General features: G+C 48.1%; 1 protein-coding gene across 3 annotated transcripts in view; it reads right to left on the reverse strand.

Annotated features, from left to right (window-relative positions):
• PTPRM (protein tyrosine phosphatase receptor type M) overlaps window positions 1-20,259 on the reverse strand; it is a 604,888-nt gene that overhangs the window by 62,293 nt on the left and 522,336 nt on the right. For all 3 annotated transcript variants that reach the window (XM_032467107.1, XM_032467106.1, XM_032467108.1), the window contains 3 exons: window positions 17,780-17,867; window positions 7,210-7,286; window positions 3,378-3,414 (listed from right to left, as the gene is read on the reverse strand). In XM_032467107.1, the coding sequence (XP_032322998.1) occupies window positions 3,378-3,414; window positions 7,210-7,286; window positions 17,780-17,867 (202 nt within the window). The remainder of the gene's footprint in view (window positions 1-3,377; window positions 3,415-7,209; window positions 7,287-17,779; window positions 17,868-20,259) is intronic.

Here is a 20,259-nt window from a genome sequence, read left to right on the forward strand (position 1 = left end):
GGCTTGAACGTGGTCCCTCCAATTCGCAGAAAAATTTCATTACCATCAAAGGTCAGAGTCAGTTACTGGTAAAAAAATCAATAAACTTGTGGGGGGTGGGGGGAGGCTGAAGAGCTAAATTCACAACACGTCCTCTGTATCGAAGGGACTTGGTAGAAATACATGTATTTCAAACTCTTGGGGATAAAGCTGGTTGTCAGGAAAATGGACCATTCGTGTAGTTTCAGGGGTTCCTGCTGTGAACAGATTTTTAAAGACTCACATCAGTGCAAAACAGAGAGGAAAAAAAAGACCACGGAGGGATTTCAAAATCGCGTCTGCCTGTTAGTCTTCATCACCCACTTTGTTGGACTTCGCGCATGAAGTTGTTCGTGCTTTTTTCCTTTTTTTTTTTTTTAAATGAAAGCAATCCATGAGCAGGTTTGACCTGTCCCTGCCAATTACTTCAGAGAGATGGAAATTCTTATTGCTGGCAACCCGAGGCCATCCGTTCAATTATGCTGGTGGCATATACTAGAAGAGACATTCTGACTTTTTAATCTGAACATCACGGTCGGAATGTATTACTCATAACAAGACACGCACTGTCTAGACTGACTGTTCGATGAAAAATCTCACTTCTTCCTCCTCGTCCCGCACCAACAACAGTGATGTACGGACTGCCAGTTTCTGAAGTCCAATCTGTAGCTCACTCGGCCGTGAGGAAAGGGCCGCCCTCTGTGAACAGGCAGACACCCTTCTCCGTTAAGGGCACCTGGGTGTCCGCTACCAACTGATTACATCTGTCATTTCTCAGCTGCCGGCAAATGTATTTGCTCATTAACATTTGGTCAGTTGAAGGCTGTCAAACACGATCACTGGGCAGGTCAGTGTCATTCAAGTACTTCCAAAGGGGCCAGAAAGTGCCTTCCCCAGTGGTATTTTTCTTCGAAGAGTGCTCTCCCTCAGGAAGAGAGGGGCAGAGAGAACAGAAGGAGGGGAGCCGGAGAGAAAGCACACGCAGGGCGCCGGGGGCTTCAGCCTCTCCTTCCGCTCGCCGTGGGGTCACGTTAATCTGCAGGTCCTCAGCCGGCAAGATGGAAGTAAGATTTAACTTGATGTTCATACTTTTTCAGAAAATGTGGGCTACTAATTAAGAAATCGGTAGTGTTTTGTATATTTTGCAGTAAAAACTTCAATATATGTACTTTCAATAAAATCTGTAAAAACTGCAAATTTCAAATAATTGTCGAATGTAATAAATCAGATCAGATCCGTTATGGCCCTTACTTTGGGACACTCTGAAAGTCTGGTATGGATACGAAGCACTAACAACCGGCTCTTCTAAAGGCATCGGTTAGTTCGGTTTGGAAGCTCCCCTGGTTGGACTCAGAGGACTGGAAACACATCCTCATCCTGTCCCAGATGTAGGACAGGCACTGAGCAACTCCTCATGAAAGCCAGATTCATGCCAGTTTTATGCTGGGCGCAGTCCACGTGGCATTTCCTCTGACTGCAAAGCGACCTTGGAAGAGACCTTCCCGACATCATTCTGGAGAAGGAAGCACACCTGAACCCGGATGTAGAGCCCATAAGTGGCGACACAAGACCGTGGCGTGATGCCACCCAGGTTCTGGCTGGGGCGGTGGGGATTCGCAGGATACACTCCACTTCAGCTACACCTAGAGCCCTGCTGTCCAGCACCACCAGAGGGGAACAGCCAAACAGCTATTTAAATCAGTATTAAAACTTACAGTTCAGCTCGTCATTCGCGGTAGGCACATTCTGAGTATCAGTATATGACGAGCGGTACCAAAGTGCACCGCGCAGACGTAGAAGATTTCCACCAGTGCAGGAAGCTCTACGGGAGGGTGCTGCTCTAGGTGCTGGAATTCGGGTCTCTGGCCACGACCACCTCTTCTATCTTGTGACTCATTTACTGAACTTGGCCTCAATCCTTTAGTGCCTTCCCTGTCCTCATGGCCCACCGGACACGTCTGACCTCCCTGCCTCCAAGCCTAGACTTTCTAACCATGATTTTCTTGGACTCCTTGATTCCCTTGCTCCTTGACTTCTCTTGGGCATCCCCCTGTCCATCCCTAACTGTTGGCAGGTCGCACGCAGATGTCCCTGCTCCTGCTTCTAGGATATAGTGCACCGCTGGAAACAGTTCACCTCATATTGACTCACTAACTTGGCCCTGATGATGCCTCTTCCCAAAAACCTCAGAATCGCCCATGATCCTCCCTCTCCATGGATGACTCGCCTTCTCGTTGGTGGGGAAGATGGTACAAAAATCACGCCGTGAACTTCCCTGACATGTTTCTCTGATTTTCGGCTTCCTTTAGCCAAAGTGACCCACTGACCACTTTCCACCCAGAAACACTGACTTCCTGCTTTCAGAGCTTTGCCCGTGACGTTTCCGTCAGTTAGGTGTTCTCCCAGCCTCACCCCGCCACAAAGCTGTTTTTAGATCATCCCTTCCGAAAGCAAACTCTTTCTTGTCCGAATTTCCCTAACATTTTGTCTGTACTGCTCACATCAGAGTCCCCTGCCAACACACACCAACAAAAATCAAACTGTATTTCTATATGCTAGTGATAAACACATGGGCATGAAAATTAAAAAGACAGTATCATATACAGTTTCTCAAAAAAAGAGAAATACTTAGATGCACATCAAACAAAACAGGTATAAGACTTACATGTTGAAAACCTCACAATGCTGATGAAGGAAATAAAAGATCAAAATAAATACAGAGACATACCATGTTCATGGCATAGAAGACTCAAAAGAGTAAAGACACCAATTCTTCCCCAACTGATTTCAAATTTAATGCAGTTCTTAGCAAAATTGTAGCAAGATATTTATAGATGTAGATAATTCTAAAATTTATGTGGAAAAACAAAGCAACTAGAATATCTAAATCAGTTTTGAAAAAGAAGATTACAGTGGGAGCAATCAGTCTACTCATTTTCTTTTCTTTTCCTTTCTTTTCAGTCACCACACAAGGCTTCAGTGATGTAAGAGGGGTCCTTGCTGGAGTCGCCGGCAACCCTGGCAGCAACCAGGTCTTTACACAGAGAGTAGTCAGTATTCAGCGAACTTCTATGTATCTATTTTTGCAAATGCCAGATTAATTGCTAAGGTAGACAGGGTTAATTCAGTAATTAATTGAATACATTTCTTCTAATGATCTCAACATAAAGTTCTCACTATACGATTACACTGCCAGGACTTGTGACGGGAAAACAAGGGCGCATGTGTTGACGCCTGGAACTGCAGTCAGCGCTGCTATGGCAACAAGCGACGGTGTTCGGAGGGAGGGCGAGCCGGGCTCCAAATGACGGGGAAGGGGAAGACCACCGAGAAAGGCTTCAGAGCTCGAATAAACTTACCTTGTGTCGCAATGTAATGATTGGGTCGATGATAACCCTAAAAATAAATGAGAAAGAATATTAGACAAACCTAAAAATCAGTAAGCAGCTCGCAAGTCCCACGCTAAGTTTGCCGAAATGAATGCGCGTACCCACACCAACAGCCGCGTCGCCTGAACGGTAAATGACCAGGCCCAGCACCACTGGTTCCTCCTAATAAGCAAGGGTGCGTCCGACAGAGCAGTTCTGAAGCCTGCACCGGGCGGGGCGGGGCAGTGAGTAACGGAACCACACACAGGCTATGAGATGACGGATAAGCACTAAACACGAGCAATTTACAGACTTCCTGAAATCACAGGACCACGACTTCTATTACAGTGCAAACCGCCTGGGAACGGGCAATAGAATTTCATTTGCGTTTGGGCTGTTACTGGCAATGTGAAAAAGCTCTAATGTGTATTCTGATATATTAGTCTAGGCAGTTATGTCAACAGTAATACTAAACATCATTCTTAAACACCACTAATACCACGACACGATGCTGTAGCAGGAGCCAGGGACTTAGAGAGGCAGAAGTTCTGCAAGACCCCTTCCGTTTATCTGATCCCACAAGAGGGGTAAGATGAAAACCGAGACCAAAGAAAAAGGGAACGAGGGACACTGCAGGATCAATATCTGGGAAAGATAAAGCCAATTCAGAGAAAATTACACACGAGTAACATACCTTATCACCACGGACCTGGATACCTTCCCTTGCTGTCCCCTGAGATTGCCCACCACACTGTGCCCACAGCCAGCTGGAAAACAGAGTAAACTCGGAAAGGCCGACTTCTCAGACCACTTAGATGCGTATCTGTTAGATTCTTTCTGCTCTTAAAAACAAGTCCACAACAGCGAACGACAAAAGCAAACACACTCTTTAATACAACTGGCCTGCTCTTGGTCTCAAGCACAGAATCACGACCAACATTGAAACTATCTAGATGGTTCCCATTTCTTGCCAGCTGATAAACGCCACAAGGTGAGACCCCGTCTGACTTATTCACTGTACATGACAGTCCTAGCGAGGGGCTGGGAGATGGGGGGCCCATCTGCTGAGCTGAAATAGTCCGCACCACCTGTGTTGCTAAACACGACGGCCACTTCCCAGGCCCCGTCTACTTGACCTGTGAGAGGCACGAACACAGCTGAGCCCCTGAAATGCTTTCTGCACTGTGGCTTCCGGATGGGACGCTCTCTGAGTTTCTTCCTGCCCGACCCCCGGCTCCTCCTCTCTCCTGAGCCTGCTCCTCCCGTTCGCCCAGATGCTGATGTTCGGATGCCGTGTTCCTGGGCTCTCCTTCGCCTACACTCACTCCCCGGGTGAGCTCATCCAGCCTCCCGGCCGTCAAGGCCCCCAGTGCACCGGGGAGCCCTGTGTTCTCACCTGCAGCTGCACCTTTCCCCTGAAACCCCGAGGCGACGTCACTGCCCGATTCACACCTCCACTTAGATGTCTAACACGCATCTGAAGCCTGACGCGCCTAAACCCGGCTCCTTGTGGCCTCTAGGCCGTTCCACGGAGCCTGCTCCCCCACAACCCTAAGAGAATGGTGATTCCACCTCCTGAAGGCACGGGGCCCCCTCCGTCCTCCACACCCCACTGCCAATCTGGCAGCGAAGCCGTTGCTTTGCACATCTCTCTCCCTCCAGGGCCCCCGCCTGGGCCAGGCCACCAGTGTCCCTCTCCGATGGCTGCCACGGCCGCCTCTCAGGTCCTCTTGCTCCGACCCCCGCTGACGTTCAGTGCATCCTCCGCTCAGCTTCCAGACCCTGTCACTCCTCTGCATCTGTGCATTTGTCACTCCTCTAACAACTGCCCGGCTCACAGTCAGAGCCAAACTCCTCAGCACTGTGGACGCTACCTGGCCCGTGACCTCTCTTGTCCCATCACCTGGGACTCCACCCCCTTCACATCACAGACACTCCTGGCTTGTCTTTCTCCACGTTCGCCATTTGTGGTCAACGGGCTGCTTCTCAGCCTGGATGCTCAGCACCCAGGTGTCAACCTGGCTCAGCCCCTCACCTTCTTGGCTCAAAGGTCACCTTCTCAGTGGAGCTGACGGCAGCCACTCTATTCCAAGCCGCAGTCCACCTCCAAGCCTGGGGCCCCTTCTCCTCCGCTGGGGCTTTCCTCGCTCCCCAGTCCCTCCGACCACCTAACATCCCAGACAGAGTTAACCGACGCACCTCACTCACTGTCTGTTTCTCCTGATTAGACCGTCAGATCCACTATGTCAGAGGTCTGTCTTTTGTTTTTGGTCTGAATTGTCCACAGTTATAACACCAGTACCTCGAACTGTTACTGCCCTAGAACAGGTGCTCAACAAAATCTCACTGACTAAGTGGAGAGGGAACTGAATGTGGACCCTCCTCCTGGTTAAAATGGAAACGAATGAACCCGGTATCGTCAGCACGTTCACGTCCTCCCTCCTCTGCATCTCCGCCCACTGATTCTTCACAGCTCAGTCCACATGGCCTCCACGACAAAGCCTGATCTGATCGCAACGAGCCTCAGTCAGTGACTCCGCAGACCCTCACTGAGCGCTCACAACAGCTGAGGCGTGTGTCAGGGCCAGGGAGACGGCAGCGAGGGGGGCACTGGCCCTCTGCTTGGGGACCCAGCAGGGGCTGTTGGAGCTGAGACCGCGGCGTGAACGGGGTTCCCTTGGAACCTCCCCAGGGAAGGGGTGTTACAGCGGAGATGTCTCCTTCAGCATTTAAGCTGTGAGGCCTTGGGGAGAAGGCAGCAGTCTCGGGCCCCTCTGAGTACTCCTGTGAGGCACTCACGAAACACTGCTGAACAAGGGAGTAAGTGCAATGTGTCTTAGGAAGAAACTCTGCTTTAATAGAAAAATTCTACCTTGGGTTGGGTGTTTTTGGTCGTTTTCAACTGTATGGTCTAGGGGTCTTCGTTTGAGGAACGAGATGCGAATTATTCTTTAAAGATTCCTTCCCAGACCCCACCCTCAAATCTATAACCCAAAACGCCAAACTTGCCAATGAGCGCTCAGCATAACATTCTTAGTTATCTTTAGATGACCCCTAGAGATAGTGACGCCGGTATTTCCAGTAGCATCTGAGCAATACTCAACCAAGACAAGAAAAGGATCCGTCTATCTGAGTAACACCTGCACGTGGAAGTACTGACGGATTAGGGAACAGTGTGATGTCCAAGCACAGAGGATGCCTCGGGGGCTGGGACCTGTTTAATGTAAACTTGGGCCTTGGAGGTAACAGCAACTTTCCCTTGATTTTCAGTCTACTTTTGATTTCATTCATTCTTTCAAGTGAAAACATGCTGTCTCCTAAAGAATTTATTCTGATGTAAGGCATTCAGTTAACATGATGCCGAATGAACAAAGAAGCAGGCTTCAATAATTAAGCAGCCTACATATTTAATGACACGTCTTGCGTGCATCAGAAGTCCTGGTTAACAGCTGCAGACGACTTTGAAGGCAACTTAAAAGTGTAGTGATGACAAGAGATGGCAAATCATTGAATTAGGAATTAGAGAGTTTTGTCCTATTAATAGGCAAACAGATTTTTTTAAGTGTCAAATAATCCAAGTTGTTGACAAAAAATGGAAATAAGATTTTCTTAGTCCACAGAAAGAAGGCAGAGACTGTCTCAGGGAATTCACCAGCCTGCAGGCTGACAGGTGTTCACCGGAAAGTTCTGCGTGGACAGGACCAGGCTTGTGTGTTTGCTCCCGAGGTTGGACCAAGGTACGTCCGCCAGTCTTAGAGCGGACGCACGGGGGCGTGATATGTGTCAGAACAGATAGGTTTACTGACAGTTTCAAAATACATACGTCGATATAATTCCCATTGATGTAGTCCGAGTTGTTGTCTCCTTCTATGGTCTGCAGCCTCACGCGGGAATGGTCGTCTGTCAAGGGAAAGGACAAAAAAAAAAAAAAAAAAAAAATTTAACAAAAGCAATCTGTTGGGCTGCCCAGAGCCCCAGATTGTACGCACGTCACAGGGGAGCATCCATACGCATGCTGCTTTAGAGACAAAGGCTTAAATACTTCACCCCTCCCACCCTTTCACTCTTCAGACTGGGAAGGATTTATAGCTCTTTGCATTTTACAATAAATCTCATTAACTTATTCTTTGATCGTTTACAGACGAGAAGCATTGTCAGAGGTTGGAAACTTTTACCTGTGAATCACAACAGAACTATTTCTGGGATTGGAAGTTTAGCACCTTCACTAAATCATCTGGGAGCCCTGAGATCCTGAAGGTTGCCTATGACAGCCAGCTTGACAAATGAGTCATAAACCACAGCCCAGCCTCTGGGAGCTGTGCACACAGTTCCAACCTCAGTCACAGGCCCAGAGTCCCCAGAGCCCTCCCCTGCACAGAGGGCATCAGCGGGTAGAGCAAGGCTGTCCCCCACCAGCCATGTGGCTGCCGGCCACTCAGTGACGCCACCAAGCCTCAGCCACGCGTCTGGAGAAAGGATGACAGTGTCTGCTGCAAACTGGGCTGTTTTAAAGATTAAATGCAAACACAAATTGCCAAGCACACCACCAACACACAGCAAGCACCGTCCAGGGTTCATGATGGTGGCCCTAATTAGCTATATTAAACCATTTTTCTGAATGGAAAAATTTTCTCCATAAATGCTGCTGAGACATCTCAAGTATTTCTTTGAAAATCTGTATTTTAAAAAGGAAAGTGCTAAAAGCCCTAAAAGGGCACAGAGTTCCCCGTTTTGCTCACTGGTCTACCCTGACCCCTGTATTAGTTCTGTACCACAGTAGAACTCCCCCCAAATACCTTTAAATGAATAAAAAGTGAACCTTTCTTTTTTAAGTGAATCATTTAAACACTGTTTTCCTAAGTGAATGTACTTTCTAGAAGTGGAACGTGTCCCCCCAGTGGAAGCTCACAACCAAGCCCAGTATTTGGAGCGGGTAAAGGCCGGCTGCTCTGAGAGTGAGCGCTGAGGTCGCTGAGAGGGGACCTGAGGGGCACTTGGCAAATCCCACTTGCCACGATGCTGGGAAGTGGAAGGTCTTGCCTCTAAACTGTTGACTTTTCATCTGGGTCAGTGGTGAGAAATGACACCCCCAGTTTGAGGCAAGAGCCAGGAGGCCAGCAGGTGACAGACTGCTTTACCCACCACCACTGGACCAAGTGTGGACTCCAACCTGCTCCTTGGCCTCATGTGCTCATGGGTGAAAGTCAACCTTTCGGGCCAGTCCCTCAAGTTCAACCCTCTGTGGATGAACTTCTGTATGTTCTCAACAGTGTGGGTAGAAGGAAATCTGGCTCAAGTTTTCCACCCTTCCTTCACTGATGGGACTTCTTGCTTCAGTTCGTGACAGGTGGTCATACGAGTTCACATCTGTGCCTCATAGTTAGCGGGGGCTCAGGACGTGTATCTGGAAGGTGGTGAGAAGGGGGGCCACAGGCAGCGGTCATGCCTGTGGGCTCGAGGGCCAGTGTGCCCACTGGACTCCCTCCCCGTTTGTAATTTTGGGCAAACTGCTTCATTCCTTTGTGCTTTCGTTGTTCCCTGATCTGTAAAACGGGGATTCACACTGCCCCCTACATGGGATTAAGGTGAGCATGAAAATAAAACACAGAAAGAGCTCAGCAGAAAGCCTGGTGTACAGTGAGTGACGCGTGCTGTCAGCTGTCGGGATTACCGCGCGCTGTGTAACAGACACGCCTGCTTTTCTTCGCACTATCTTTATAGACGCTGCCCAAACTGACGACAGCAAACCAGGAATGGACCCACAGGCAGTCAGAATTTTTCCCTGAGGTTACCTGCTCTTAGAGCCAGTTTCCTAGGATCCATTTTGCTTAAAACCAGAGGCTCCTGCCTGGAGTTTGCCCGTGTCGTCAGGGCACTGGGTTTTGCACATGGTGGGGGAATCAGTGCACACACGACCACTTGGGCATGGAACTCTGAGCAATTTCTGGGGTAAAGCCATCTGAGCTTCTTGGATGAAGGATGTTACCGCAGAACTGAATCACGGCTCTTCTGCACACACAGGGCTTTGACTCAGCTCCTCTGGAGGAGCTCAGGTATACTCTGTATGCTCCCTGACTTTCCCTGGGCAGTTCTGTAAAAGGCAGGCGCCGCATTCAAGCCTCCCAATGTTCAGAAGCAGGGCTATTCAGGATGGATTGTGCCTCCTTGTCAGAATCCCTCCTCTTCCACACTTGAGGATGGCCTCAGGATGGCCCACTCCCCATGATTTACCACCCCTGGGTCTCTCAAGTTGTTCTGTAATGTTCTCGTTAGGGACTTCAATCTCTGACAAGACTGCACTCTTATCTCCCATAAACAGAGCCTTTGAAATAAAGAATGTCCCCATCATCTCCCACCGATCCATCAGGTAACTTCCACAAAGTTTTTTTGTTTTTTAACTTCACTGCTAGTTCTCCAAATTTAATTGTTCCACTCCCCTCAAGACAGAGGAACCCATAAAAAACATCTCTCTACTTGCTAGTGGGATGCCGCCCCATTCATGAATTGAATGTTGAATAAAGCCAATTAGTCTTCAAATTTATTTGGCTGAACTTTTTTTAAAAAAAGAAACTCGTAAGACACATGTACAGTGCATTTCCTATGCAGACTGGATTGTTTTTATTTCTCTTTATATATGTAGGCTCTTTATTTTAAAGTTTATTCTACCAGACTATGACCTCTTGTGGTCAGAGACCACGTGGGTCCACTCTGAACATCCCCACGAGCATCCTTCACCAGGGCCACAACGCCCACTGTGAGGACTCCCTTCGCAGCACAGCCCACACTGCCCCCTGCAGTGGTCCTGCCCAACACACGGCAACGAGCATCACGGATGAACTCTTCCCCATGCTAACAAATAAGGCGGAAGAAGGGCAGGTTGTGTTCAGGTGAGGCTCACAGGGGCTTTTCTGGGTGCTGGCAATAGTCCTATTGTGGATGTGGTCAGTGGCCTTATTAGTGTCGCTTTATGATGATCTAGTAATATTTATTTTTATTTCTAAATAGAGTATTTAGAAATAAAAGAGTTTGCCTTGAGGACATTATGCTCAGTGAAATAACTCAAACACAAAAGGGCAAATACTGTATGATCCCACTTACATGAAGACTCTAGAGTGGTCAAATTCAGAGAGACGGAGCAGGATGCTGGCTGTCAAGGGCTGGGATGGTGGGAGTAGGCAGTGCTTGTTTAATGGGAGCAGAGTTTCAGTTCAGGAAGATGAGAGAGTTCTGGAGATGGATGGTGTGACGGTTGCACAACAATGTGAATAAACTTAACGCCACTGAACTGTGTACTTAAAAATGGTTACGATGGTAAGTTTTCTGCTGTGTGTAACCAAAATAAAAAAAAAAACGAGTCCACTCTCCATCGCTCCTTGTAGGACACATCTTCGGAGTTCCACGCAAGCCCCAGATAGTCTAGAATAGAGCACTTTCAAGGCAGCAAGGCCACCTCGCGGACCTGCAGCCTGAGAGCCCCTGGGGTCTCCTCTGCTGGGCAGATCTCCTCAGATGGGCTGGTTCCCCGATGAGGTAAAGGCAGTGATTCTGTGGTCTGCTACTTAAGGACAACCACATACATCAGTAACGCAGGTGTGTTTAAGAGCGAGGTCTACGAGACAGCCTCTCCTTCGGTGATAACGTAAGCGCGAGCATTGCAGAGTCAGTGCATCCTGAGGCGGGGAGAGGGACGCTTTGGCAGTGGGATGCCTCCACCTCCAGGGGAAGGAGAACACAGGGCGTGAGCTGTGCCCGTGGAGGGGAGGCTGGTGGTGGCACGGCTGCCCCTCCTGAATGTAAGACAGCATTTGTCAAGTTAATGCCCTGCCCTCCGGCAGGCTGATGGGAAAACCACCCCTCCTACACAGCAGAACCATAAGTGGAAGCAGCACCCTCACCCACACTGAGTCAGTGGAAATAAAAACAAAAGAAGTGAGATAATCCGTCCACAAGAGTCTACTCTAAACTGCTGCTTGGATATCCGAGAATGACTCAGTGATGGAAACTGGGATTCTCAGCCGTCCTCTTTTAAATCAAGCCCTCAACGCACACGGCTATAAAAACAATAAATATGGACTTCTAGGGGTAAATAAAGCAGCACCTGGAGGCTCATTACCATATTTTCTTGAAATCCTATTTACCTTGAATTCAGTGCCAATTCAGAAGACTAATGTGTACAGACACTCGTTCAGGAAAACTCAGTCCCTTCTCTTGGAGCACTCTTGAGGCTAAACATTAACAAATGACTACGAGGAGATCCCAGAGGACATCTCTGGCATGAAGCAAATATGGAGTCACTCAGGCAAAGGATCCGTAGAAATGCCAGCTGCCCCCTGGCTGAGCTCCGGTCCTCCCAGTTAGCTTTGGAGGCCAACAAGCTGGGAGGGGGCCTCTCTCAGCTCCAGAGTCTACCAACTGGGTTGAAAAGAGGAAGCAGTTCGGAGAACTTGACTGCTCAGGTACAAAAGCTGGGAAATCCAGGGGGATTTGTGGATAACGTGACATCCATTACTGACCACGAAAGCCAAGCGGTAAAGCCTGTAGGAACTGTAAGTCTGACAAGACCCGACTCGAGTTAGAAACTGTCCCCATTTCTCTCCTAGGGTGGGTGTGCTCCAAAACCATTTCATGTTCACGTTGCGTAGTCCATGGAAATAACCGGGCTTTGGTGTCTGCGAGGCACTGATTTGGATGCAGGCTCTACCAGCCCCATGAAATGGGAGCTTAGACAAAAATCTGAGTCTGTCAACGGGGGTGATGATGAAACCTTCACAGGAGTGTTGGGGAGACCAAGCGAGACACTGCATGTCAAATACCTGGAACACAGGACAGTCCCCATTAAAAAATATTTACTCTCTTCTACAAATAAAAGCAACATCTTTGCTGGAGTTTGGCAATTCAAAGCATGATGAGCCCAGGAGGCTTGTTTGGGGACCAGCAGAGCAGAGCAGAACCAGAAAGCCCAGGCAACCACTTTTTGGAGAGGAGGAGTCCAGCTAGTTGTAGAGAGGAGACAGGAAAAGTTTGGAAACAGGCTGAAAACTTCTCAACAACTCCTACGTCTTCACTCCCTGGTATCTACTCCACAGCTTTTCTTTTCCCACCCCTCTTTCTGTCCAGTGTGGCCCAGAGGGCAGGATCACAGGCTCGGGAGCAAAAACCTCTGGGTTTGATTCTGAGTTCCACCACTCAACAGTTGTGCGGCCTTGGACAAGTTAGTTAACCTCTGTGCCTCAGTTTCTCCCACTGTGAAGTGGAAATACAAATAGTGCCTCCCTTATTGGCTTTTGGTGAGGATGAAGGGAGTTAGTATCAGTCATGAGTTAGTGTCTGGTACGTAGTCAGACCTAAGTAAGAATGAGCCGTCACTCCTGTCGCTACTGCCCATGACGTCACGCCCTGATTGTTTTTCCCTGGAACTAAACTATTTTTGCCTCCAGACTCCTCCCTCTCCAGTGAATTCGTGAGGAGAGCTACTTTTCTGAAACACAAGTTATTCTGTCCCCACCTAGTTTCAACCATTCAATGATATCAGCAGAGGATTGATCAACAGTGATCTTAAAAGACAACGGGATCTGAAACAACCATTAAAAAGGGTTCCTGTACCTTTAATTCCTTTACTTGGGAAGTGCTCTGTGACATACACTGTAGGGTGCCGTAGGGCAGGTCACAAAGCAGCAGGTGTGTTAAGAGTCTATTTATATGAAGCAACAGAACACATTTGTCTACGTGGGAAGGCATGGTGGGCAATGTAAAGGATGTGGCTTCTGCTGGGTGGTAAAATTCGGAGGAATATTCATTTTCTTATTTGTGAGTTTATGTACTATTTCAATTGTCTACAGACTTTATATTGCTTTAGTAATCAGAAAGAAAACAATAGATCTATTTTTATTTTAAAAAATAAAGTCAACCACTTCAAGGCATAGAATACAGAGATTTCAAGGAAATAGAAGTAAAATGTTAGCAGGATTTGAATTTGGTTGGTGAGGTCCTGGGCAATTTCCCTATCTTTTCTTTACAGCAGAAATTTTCTTTAATGTGTATGAATTGCTTTTATAATTGGAAACAAAAAGAAACTCATTTAGCCACGGATGGCTGGAACATGATTAAAATCCCACTAACGTTTATATTGTTATCACAAGTCGGTGCTACCCCATCAAGAAAGGTAACAGACTGCCACTTTGAGAAACTCAGCCCACGTCAGAGGTCTGGTGCTATTCCTCTAATTTCTTTCAAGAAAGGCCTTACTACATGAAACAGGGCAAAAATTGTATTCTGGGTTAAGAAACAGGCACATAAAGACCTGGTCGTCACAAACCATTGCTTACTGCTGCACAGTTAGAATCTCCTGGCACTCTTCCGTATGTGTTTGCATGTGTGCATGTGTGTATTTATGGTGTGTGTGTGTGTATGCATGCATTTATGTGTGTTTATATGTATTGTGTTTATATGCATGTATGTGTATGTATACACGCACGCATTTATGTGTGTATATGCACATATGTGCATGTGTGTATATATGTATTTATGTGTTTCACAGGTGTGTGTATATGTATGTGTGTGTCCTATGGGTGTATATATGTGTATTTATGTGTTACATGCAAGTGTACACATGTGTACATATGTGTGCTCATATGTATACGGGTATATGTATGTGTGCATGTGGGTATATGCATGTCTACACTTGTGCGTTTATAAGTATGTGTGTTTGTATGTGTATGGTGTGTATGTATCTACGTGTGTGTGTGTGTGTGTGCCTGCACGTGGGCCTGAGATCACACAGTAGAGGTTTGGTAACTAGAGATTAAAAGCAGGTTCCTGTGTTCTACTCTCAGTCCTGAAAACATGTTATTTGTGCTCTTTTAATCAAGTAATACTAGAGCTGCAAATATTTTAAAACTTTCCTATTAAACACAGTGGGTCTGGGAAAGCGCCTGCAGCTGTGACTTGGACGTGGTTAGGTGTTACTGCAGCGGCAGGGATGGCGTCTGTCACTGGTCATCTTTCATCGCTAACCACTCCCCCCTTTCTGCTAAATACTGATGAGATATTTAAGGTAACTTGGAATCACTAAGTAGCACGTGCCCTCTGCCGGGAGCCCCCAAATCAATTTTAATTGCAGCTGACTGCTGCAGACCACGCCTCGCTATTCCTGCGGTTACATCGTGCCAAGGGCAGGTGCTGCGCTGGTTCAAGGCATTAGAGGCAGCAGGGTCGAGGTAGCCGGCAGGAAGTGCTGGCCACCGGCCCTCCCCGACGCCTGCTCCGGCCTGGCCGCCAACTGCTGCCCGCTGCGGGGCTCCGCCAGCCACGCGGGTTCAGGGCAAGGAGCGTTAAGGGACCTGGAGCTGGGCTTCACGCTGATCTGCACTCCAGCTGTTGGCTTTGTGCGGCTAACTTGTCAGGCCGCCTGTTTCTGACTTTCTCACCTGGACCCTCTGTCGCAGACCCCTACTCTTTATTTTCAGACTCTTGGCAGATCCTTGGACTCCTATTTTATTTTGCCTGATTTTCCTAGACTTTACCCTTTTCTTCCCTAAACACGTTGTGCTGATGTGTTTCTGTCTTACTCTCGTCCGCCCGATCTGTAAGCAGAAAGCTCCCTCTGCCCATCCATTCTCACCCCCTAAATTCACCCCTACCCGGTCTCTCCCTTCGCCTGCCTTCATGATAAAGCAGTAAAGGAATCATGATGGTACTGGTCCCTCAAAAGCGACATGGTTACTGCTAGACTCGCACATTGCTTTCACACAAAAAGTCCTGGAAACGCGAAGCCCTCGGCACGGGCCGTGGAGACTGGGTTTTTGGCAAAAAGAACCGGGGGGTGGGAGGCAGCCTGGGTCAAAGGTTTCGCTCTCCTCTCAGTCACCTCACTAGCAGCTGGGAAGCGCAGTGGGAGGGCACAGGTGACCGAGTCCAGGTGAATGTCAGGACCCGCCCCCCTGCGTGTAAGAGCTGTGGGTCCTCATGCTCACCTCACCCCGAGCCAGGGTCCCTTCTGATTCATTTTCTACTGCAGTTAGATTAATTTTTCCAAATGTAAATTCGATGGCTCCTCCTGACCCTTGACTGAGGTTTCCCTTGTTCTTAGAATAAAGCCTGAAACACTTACTCGCCCTAGACGGCCCTGCAGGTCTGGCTCTCACCTCTCTCTCTGGTCACCTGGCCTTCCTTCCGCCCCTCAAACCCCCGGGGTTCCCGCCTGTGAAGGGAGTGCTCACCCCGAGTCGGCTGTCTTCACATCGTTTGGAGTGAGTCCACCCCCACATCTGCATTCTTGCAGTATCGTGTCTTCCCCTGGGACCCCTGACTTTTATTTTATTTACTTGTACAATCATCTAAGTCTCCCCACGGGCTCCAAAAGGAGATGCCAACCTCCCGGGCATAGGGCACCCCCTTCAGCAATGAGGGCACACTTTTTCCTTAGTTTGTATATTCATCTGGGGTGGCTGGGGAGATGAAGGATGGGGACGGAGGTGGAGAAAGTCTCCTCAAGCTGCCTCCTGTCACACTGGCCCAGGCAGATTATGATGCTAATGGCAAAAACTGCAGGCTCGTGAAGCCGGTGGAAACCAACCATCCAACATCCGCTGGCTGGTGGTTACGAGAGCTGCTCCTGGGGTGGCATCCTGCCCCCATCTAGTTAACGGTGCCACCCCTCCTCCCTCCTGAGGCCCCGGTTTCCTCTCCTGTAAATGGGTAACACTAGCTCCGTCACAGGCTGATGAAGGGCAGTGAGCTTGCAGGTGGGAAGTGTTTACAGGGGGTCAGTAATGGTGAGTCACCGCCCTGGCATCTGCCGGGCCACTCTGTCCGGGGGGGCAGGGACATCGTCTCCATCACCTTGAGATTCTCAGTAGGGGCCCAGTGTCCATGCTCACAGTGTTGACTGAATTCCCTGAGGGGCCATTATGCCTTTGATCTCAGGGGAACATCTCTTTAAAAAGGACTCTCTAAACATGAAGCCCTCAGTAAGCGAACAAACAAGACACTGGAAGCAGCACCTGTCACCTGCAAACCAGTGGTTCGGCTTTGGGAGAGGCAGAGGGAGAACAGGGCAGGGTCAGGCTCAGTTCATATTATATGTAAACCCCGATGCCCTGCTTTTCCTTTTCTTTCTTTCTTTCTTTTTTGTGGGGGGAGGTAATTAAGTTTATTTATTTATACATTCTTAGAGGAGGTACCTCATGGATGCTAAGCACGCACTCTACCACCGAGCTGTACCCTTTCCCCCCCTGCTTTTTCTTAATAACACACACTGTGATCTGCACTGTCCAGTATGGGAGCCCCTAGTCTCATGTACGATTTAAATGAAAAATAATTAAAATTAAATACGGTATAAAACTCAGTTCCTCTGTCACACCAGCCACATTTCACGTGCTGCCCCGGACAGCCCAGACACAGGCTGTTTCCACAATCCCTGAAAAATCGATGGGGCTGCTGTAGGGTCTCAACTGTCCTACCAAGAAACGTTAACACAGGCAAATAAAAGCCAACTACACATTCACAATCAATGACACTGGCATATCGCTCCCCTGGGCTACCCAAACTGTCCAAGTTTGTCTTCTTGCAAGTAGTCAGACACAACGCGCTAGGAGCTAAGTCGACTGCACACAGTGGTGGTGGTTGCTTCTTTAACCGACGTGGCTTTGGACACAGCATCAATTCCGTGAGTGCCTTGTCAGTGCCTGGGTGCAGCCATGTGCGGCTGCGAGCCATTCAACGCGGGGGACGGGTGGCTTCCGCCCCGGGAGAAGGAGGCTCGCCCGTCTAGCGCACGGCCCGGACCGTTACGGAACGTTAATGAGGCCGGACTTGAGTTAAAACCGTCCGAGGCGTCATGGATTGGTAGCAGGCAGCTCCACTGGAGCTGGGGCTTTCCGAGACAGAACCCTAGCTCTTCTGCTAATGAGTGTTGTGAGACAGGACTACTATTTAACTTCCGAGTTTCAGTTTCCTGTCCTCAAAATGGGGCTCTAACTGACCTACCCACCCCAAGAGTCCCCAGGTTTAACGAGCTCACGTCTGCTGAGAACCCACTCCCGGCAGCAGGCGTGCTTCGCATCGTGGCTCCTGCTCCTGCTCCTGCAGCAGCTGGGAGACGTCAGGCCTGGCGTGCTAGCTCCTTCCCACATGCATCTTCTCTCTCAGCATTTCACCATTGCCTCCGTCACCCAAACCTTAAATCTAAAAGTAAAACGAGCCCCACAGCAAGACGCACGAACGCAGCAGGGCTACTTAGCTAGCTTTTCCTATTACGAGCAGAACACCAGCTCTCCCAGCCCAAGGAAGGCAGTAATTGCTCTGCACATTCTTGCTGCATGAGACTGCTGGTCAGTCTTAGCAGACATGAAAAGAAAGTTACGGCACAGCACCGCTACGCCGTCAACACTTACATGCGATAATATTTCCGTATCTGTTCTTCATTCTGTTCTCATCTTTCTTAGCAGAGTCCCACGGTGCAGACTGCCCTTCAAAGAAGCTCTGGAAGACAGAGAAAGTGACACTACGAATCACAACCTGGTGCAGTAAACACACACAGGGATCTTAATGGTGGAGGCTGTTCTTCAGAAATGCGCGAGGGAGGGCGGGCACAGCTCAGTGGTGGAGCATGTGCTTAGCATGCACGAGGTCCTGGGTGCAATTCCCGGTACCTCCATTAAAAAAAAATGTACGAGAGTCAAGGAAGAAAGAGAATGTTCACAGGAATGAGATGATGGGTTATTAAACTACTCTATGTGTTAAACATTTCATTTATTTCTGTTTTCCTTTAGTTAAGATGCTACGAACACGGATAGGGGCTGAAGAGTGAGCCCACGTTTTATCTGTACCATCTATTAAAAAAGGTTGAGTGTTCATTCCTACCCTACTTGAATATTTAACACAGAAAATTTAACGTTTCTCTCAGTATCTCAATTCTATCACCATCTTTCAATATTCTCCTAAGAGATATAAAGATCTAATTTTTCTTCCCAACTGCAAACTGAAAAAAGGTTATTTTTGGTTAAAACTGAGAGTAGGTAAGCTAAGTTTTCATGACTTGAAGCCTAAAATTCTCTAAGAACTTCTGCCAGAGTTTTCTCTTCATTTTTAATGGAGCTTAGATGTCCATTTACTTAAGGATTTGGCCTTATTATGCCCAGAGACTTTAATCTTCATGTTATAAGCCAGATATAAATTTTTTTCCTGTTCAATTTATAATGCAAATGTCCTCTGCTATCAGTTGACCAGTGAAAAAAACTGGAGATTTTTAATTTCCACTTTATTCCACATTCTGCCTTCACGGACTCAATAGTCTAAGGAGGCAGTGGCAGGAAGGGCTTAGTAACACTGACTTTTTTTTTTTTTTTTAGGATTTTTCCACTTTTGCTTTATTTTATTTAATAGGAGGATTTTAAACAAACCTCCCATTGGATTTCATTTCACGCCTATATCTCTATATACAGACATGTTCTTATCACACCACAATCCATTTTCACATGTAACTAAGTTAGTAATATTGTACTGGCATGGTTTGATCATCTGAGTAACGCTGACTTCTGGTCTTTGCCATGGCTACTCTCAGAGTTCCTGGCACCAACTGGAAAATAAGGGAAGAGCAGGAGGAAGATGTGAAGGTGGAGCAGATGTGGGGAAGTGGTTCTGAAACACCCTGGGGCCAGAGAACACAGTTCCAGGAACTCACATCCTCACACACCCCCAGGACGGCTTTCTAAGCTCCCCCCTTAGAGCTGAAGCTCCTTTTGACTCCCCTAATCTCCATCCTCCTAAAGCACTTGGCTGTTGGCCATCTCCAGCAATGGCCGATACTCTGCAATCGGTCTGTGGTTCAACAGAACCAGTTCATTATTCCTTTTTATGGGTGTGGTTGTGATTTATTAGCCTGGCTGCCCCCTCAGCACAGCCGCAGTGAGTGGACACAGTTGCGCCTGCCTGCAGGTGGCTCAGACCTGACCACAGATGGATGGCACGGTCCAATGCTCTACCCCAGGCTGTGGACGCCCAGACACATGGGCTGTGTTGTCATCATTTTTGTGGGTGCAGAGTCCATGCCTTGTGGTAAGAGTCCCATAATTCATCATTGAATGATTCACAACTGCAGTGTTTGGGGACAGTCTTTTGGGCTTTGATCCTAAATAAAGCTCAACCTCTGCAACCAGAGTGTGCGGAGCTGGACAGAGTTGGACGGACAGAGCTGGGGCACCTGGAGACAGGCACAGGCGTGTGTGGAGCTGGACAGAGCTGGACAGACAGAGCTGGGGCACCTGGAGACAGGCACAGGCACCATCTGCAGGGTTCATCCTGCCAGTCTGTAGAGTCCACGTCTGCTCCATGGCCTGCCGTGTGTTCAAACTGCTGCTACTCTACAGCTCAGCCCTCATCAGGGACTGGCTGGAAAAGAGCCTTGTCCTGACTCTGCCCCACCTCCCACTAATACACCCAAGCAACAAAACAACAGGACACATCATTTTATAACATCCAAGAGGGAAATGATAACACTACGGGCGTAAGAGCTAAGAGTTTAAAGTTGCCCATTTTAAACGAAGGGACCTTGCTCATGGTCATTGTTGATACCTCATTATCATACTAGCTTTACACCGCACTTGCCATTTTGAAAGAAAAACATGGGGCAGACCAAGACCGGATGCACTACACACCGAGAGCTGCGTTAACAGATACACAATGTACGTACTCATCCAAGAGTGAGCTACTGGGCGATGCGGCACAAACACAAGTAGAAACATTTTCAGGTTATTAATAAATCAAGCCAATAAAAATGCAGTAAAAAAATCACTAGTTAATTCCATCTAGGACAAGACTGTTATGTGATAAAAGATTTATTCAGACATGTAACTTCTATTCCTGTATAAAATAT

This window comes from Camelus ferus, chromosome 24 (assembly GCF_009834535.1).
Source record: "Camelus ferus isolate YT-003-E chromosome 24, BCGSAC_Cfer_1.0, whole genome shotgun sequence".
Lineage (NCBI taxonomy): Eukaryota > Metazoa > Chordata > Mammalia > Artiodactyla > Camelidae > Camelus > Camelus ferus.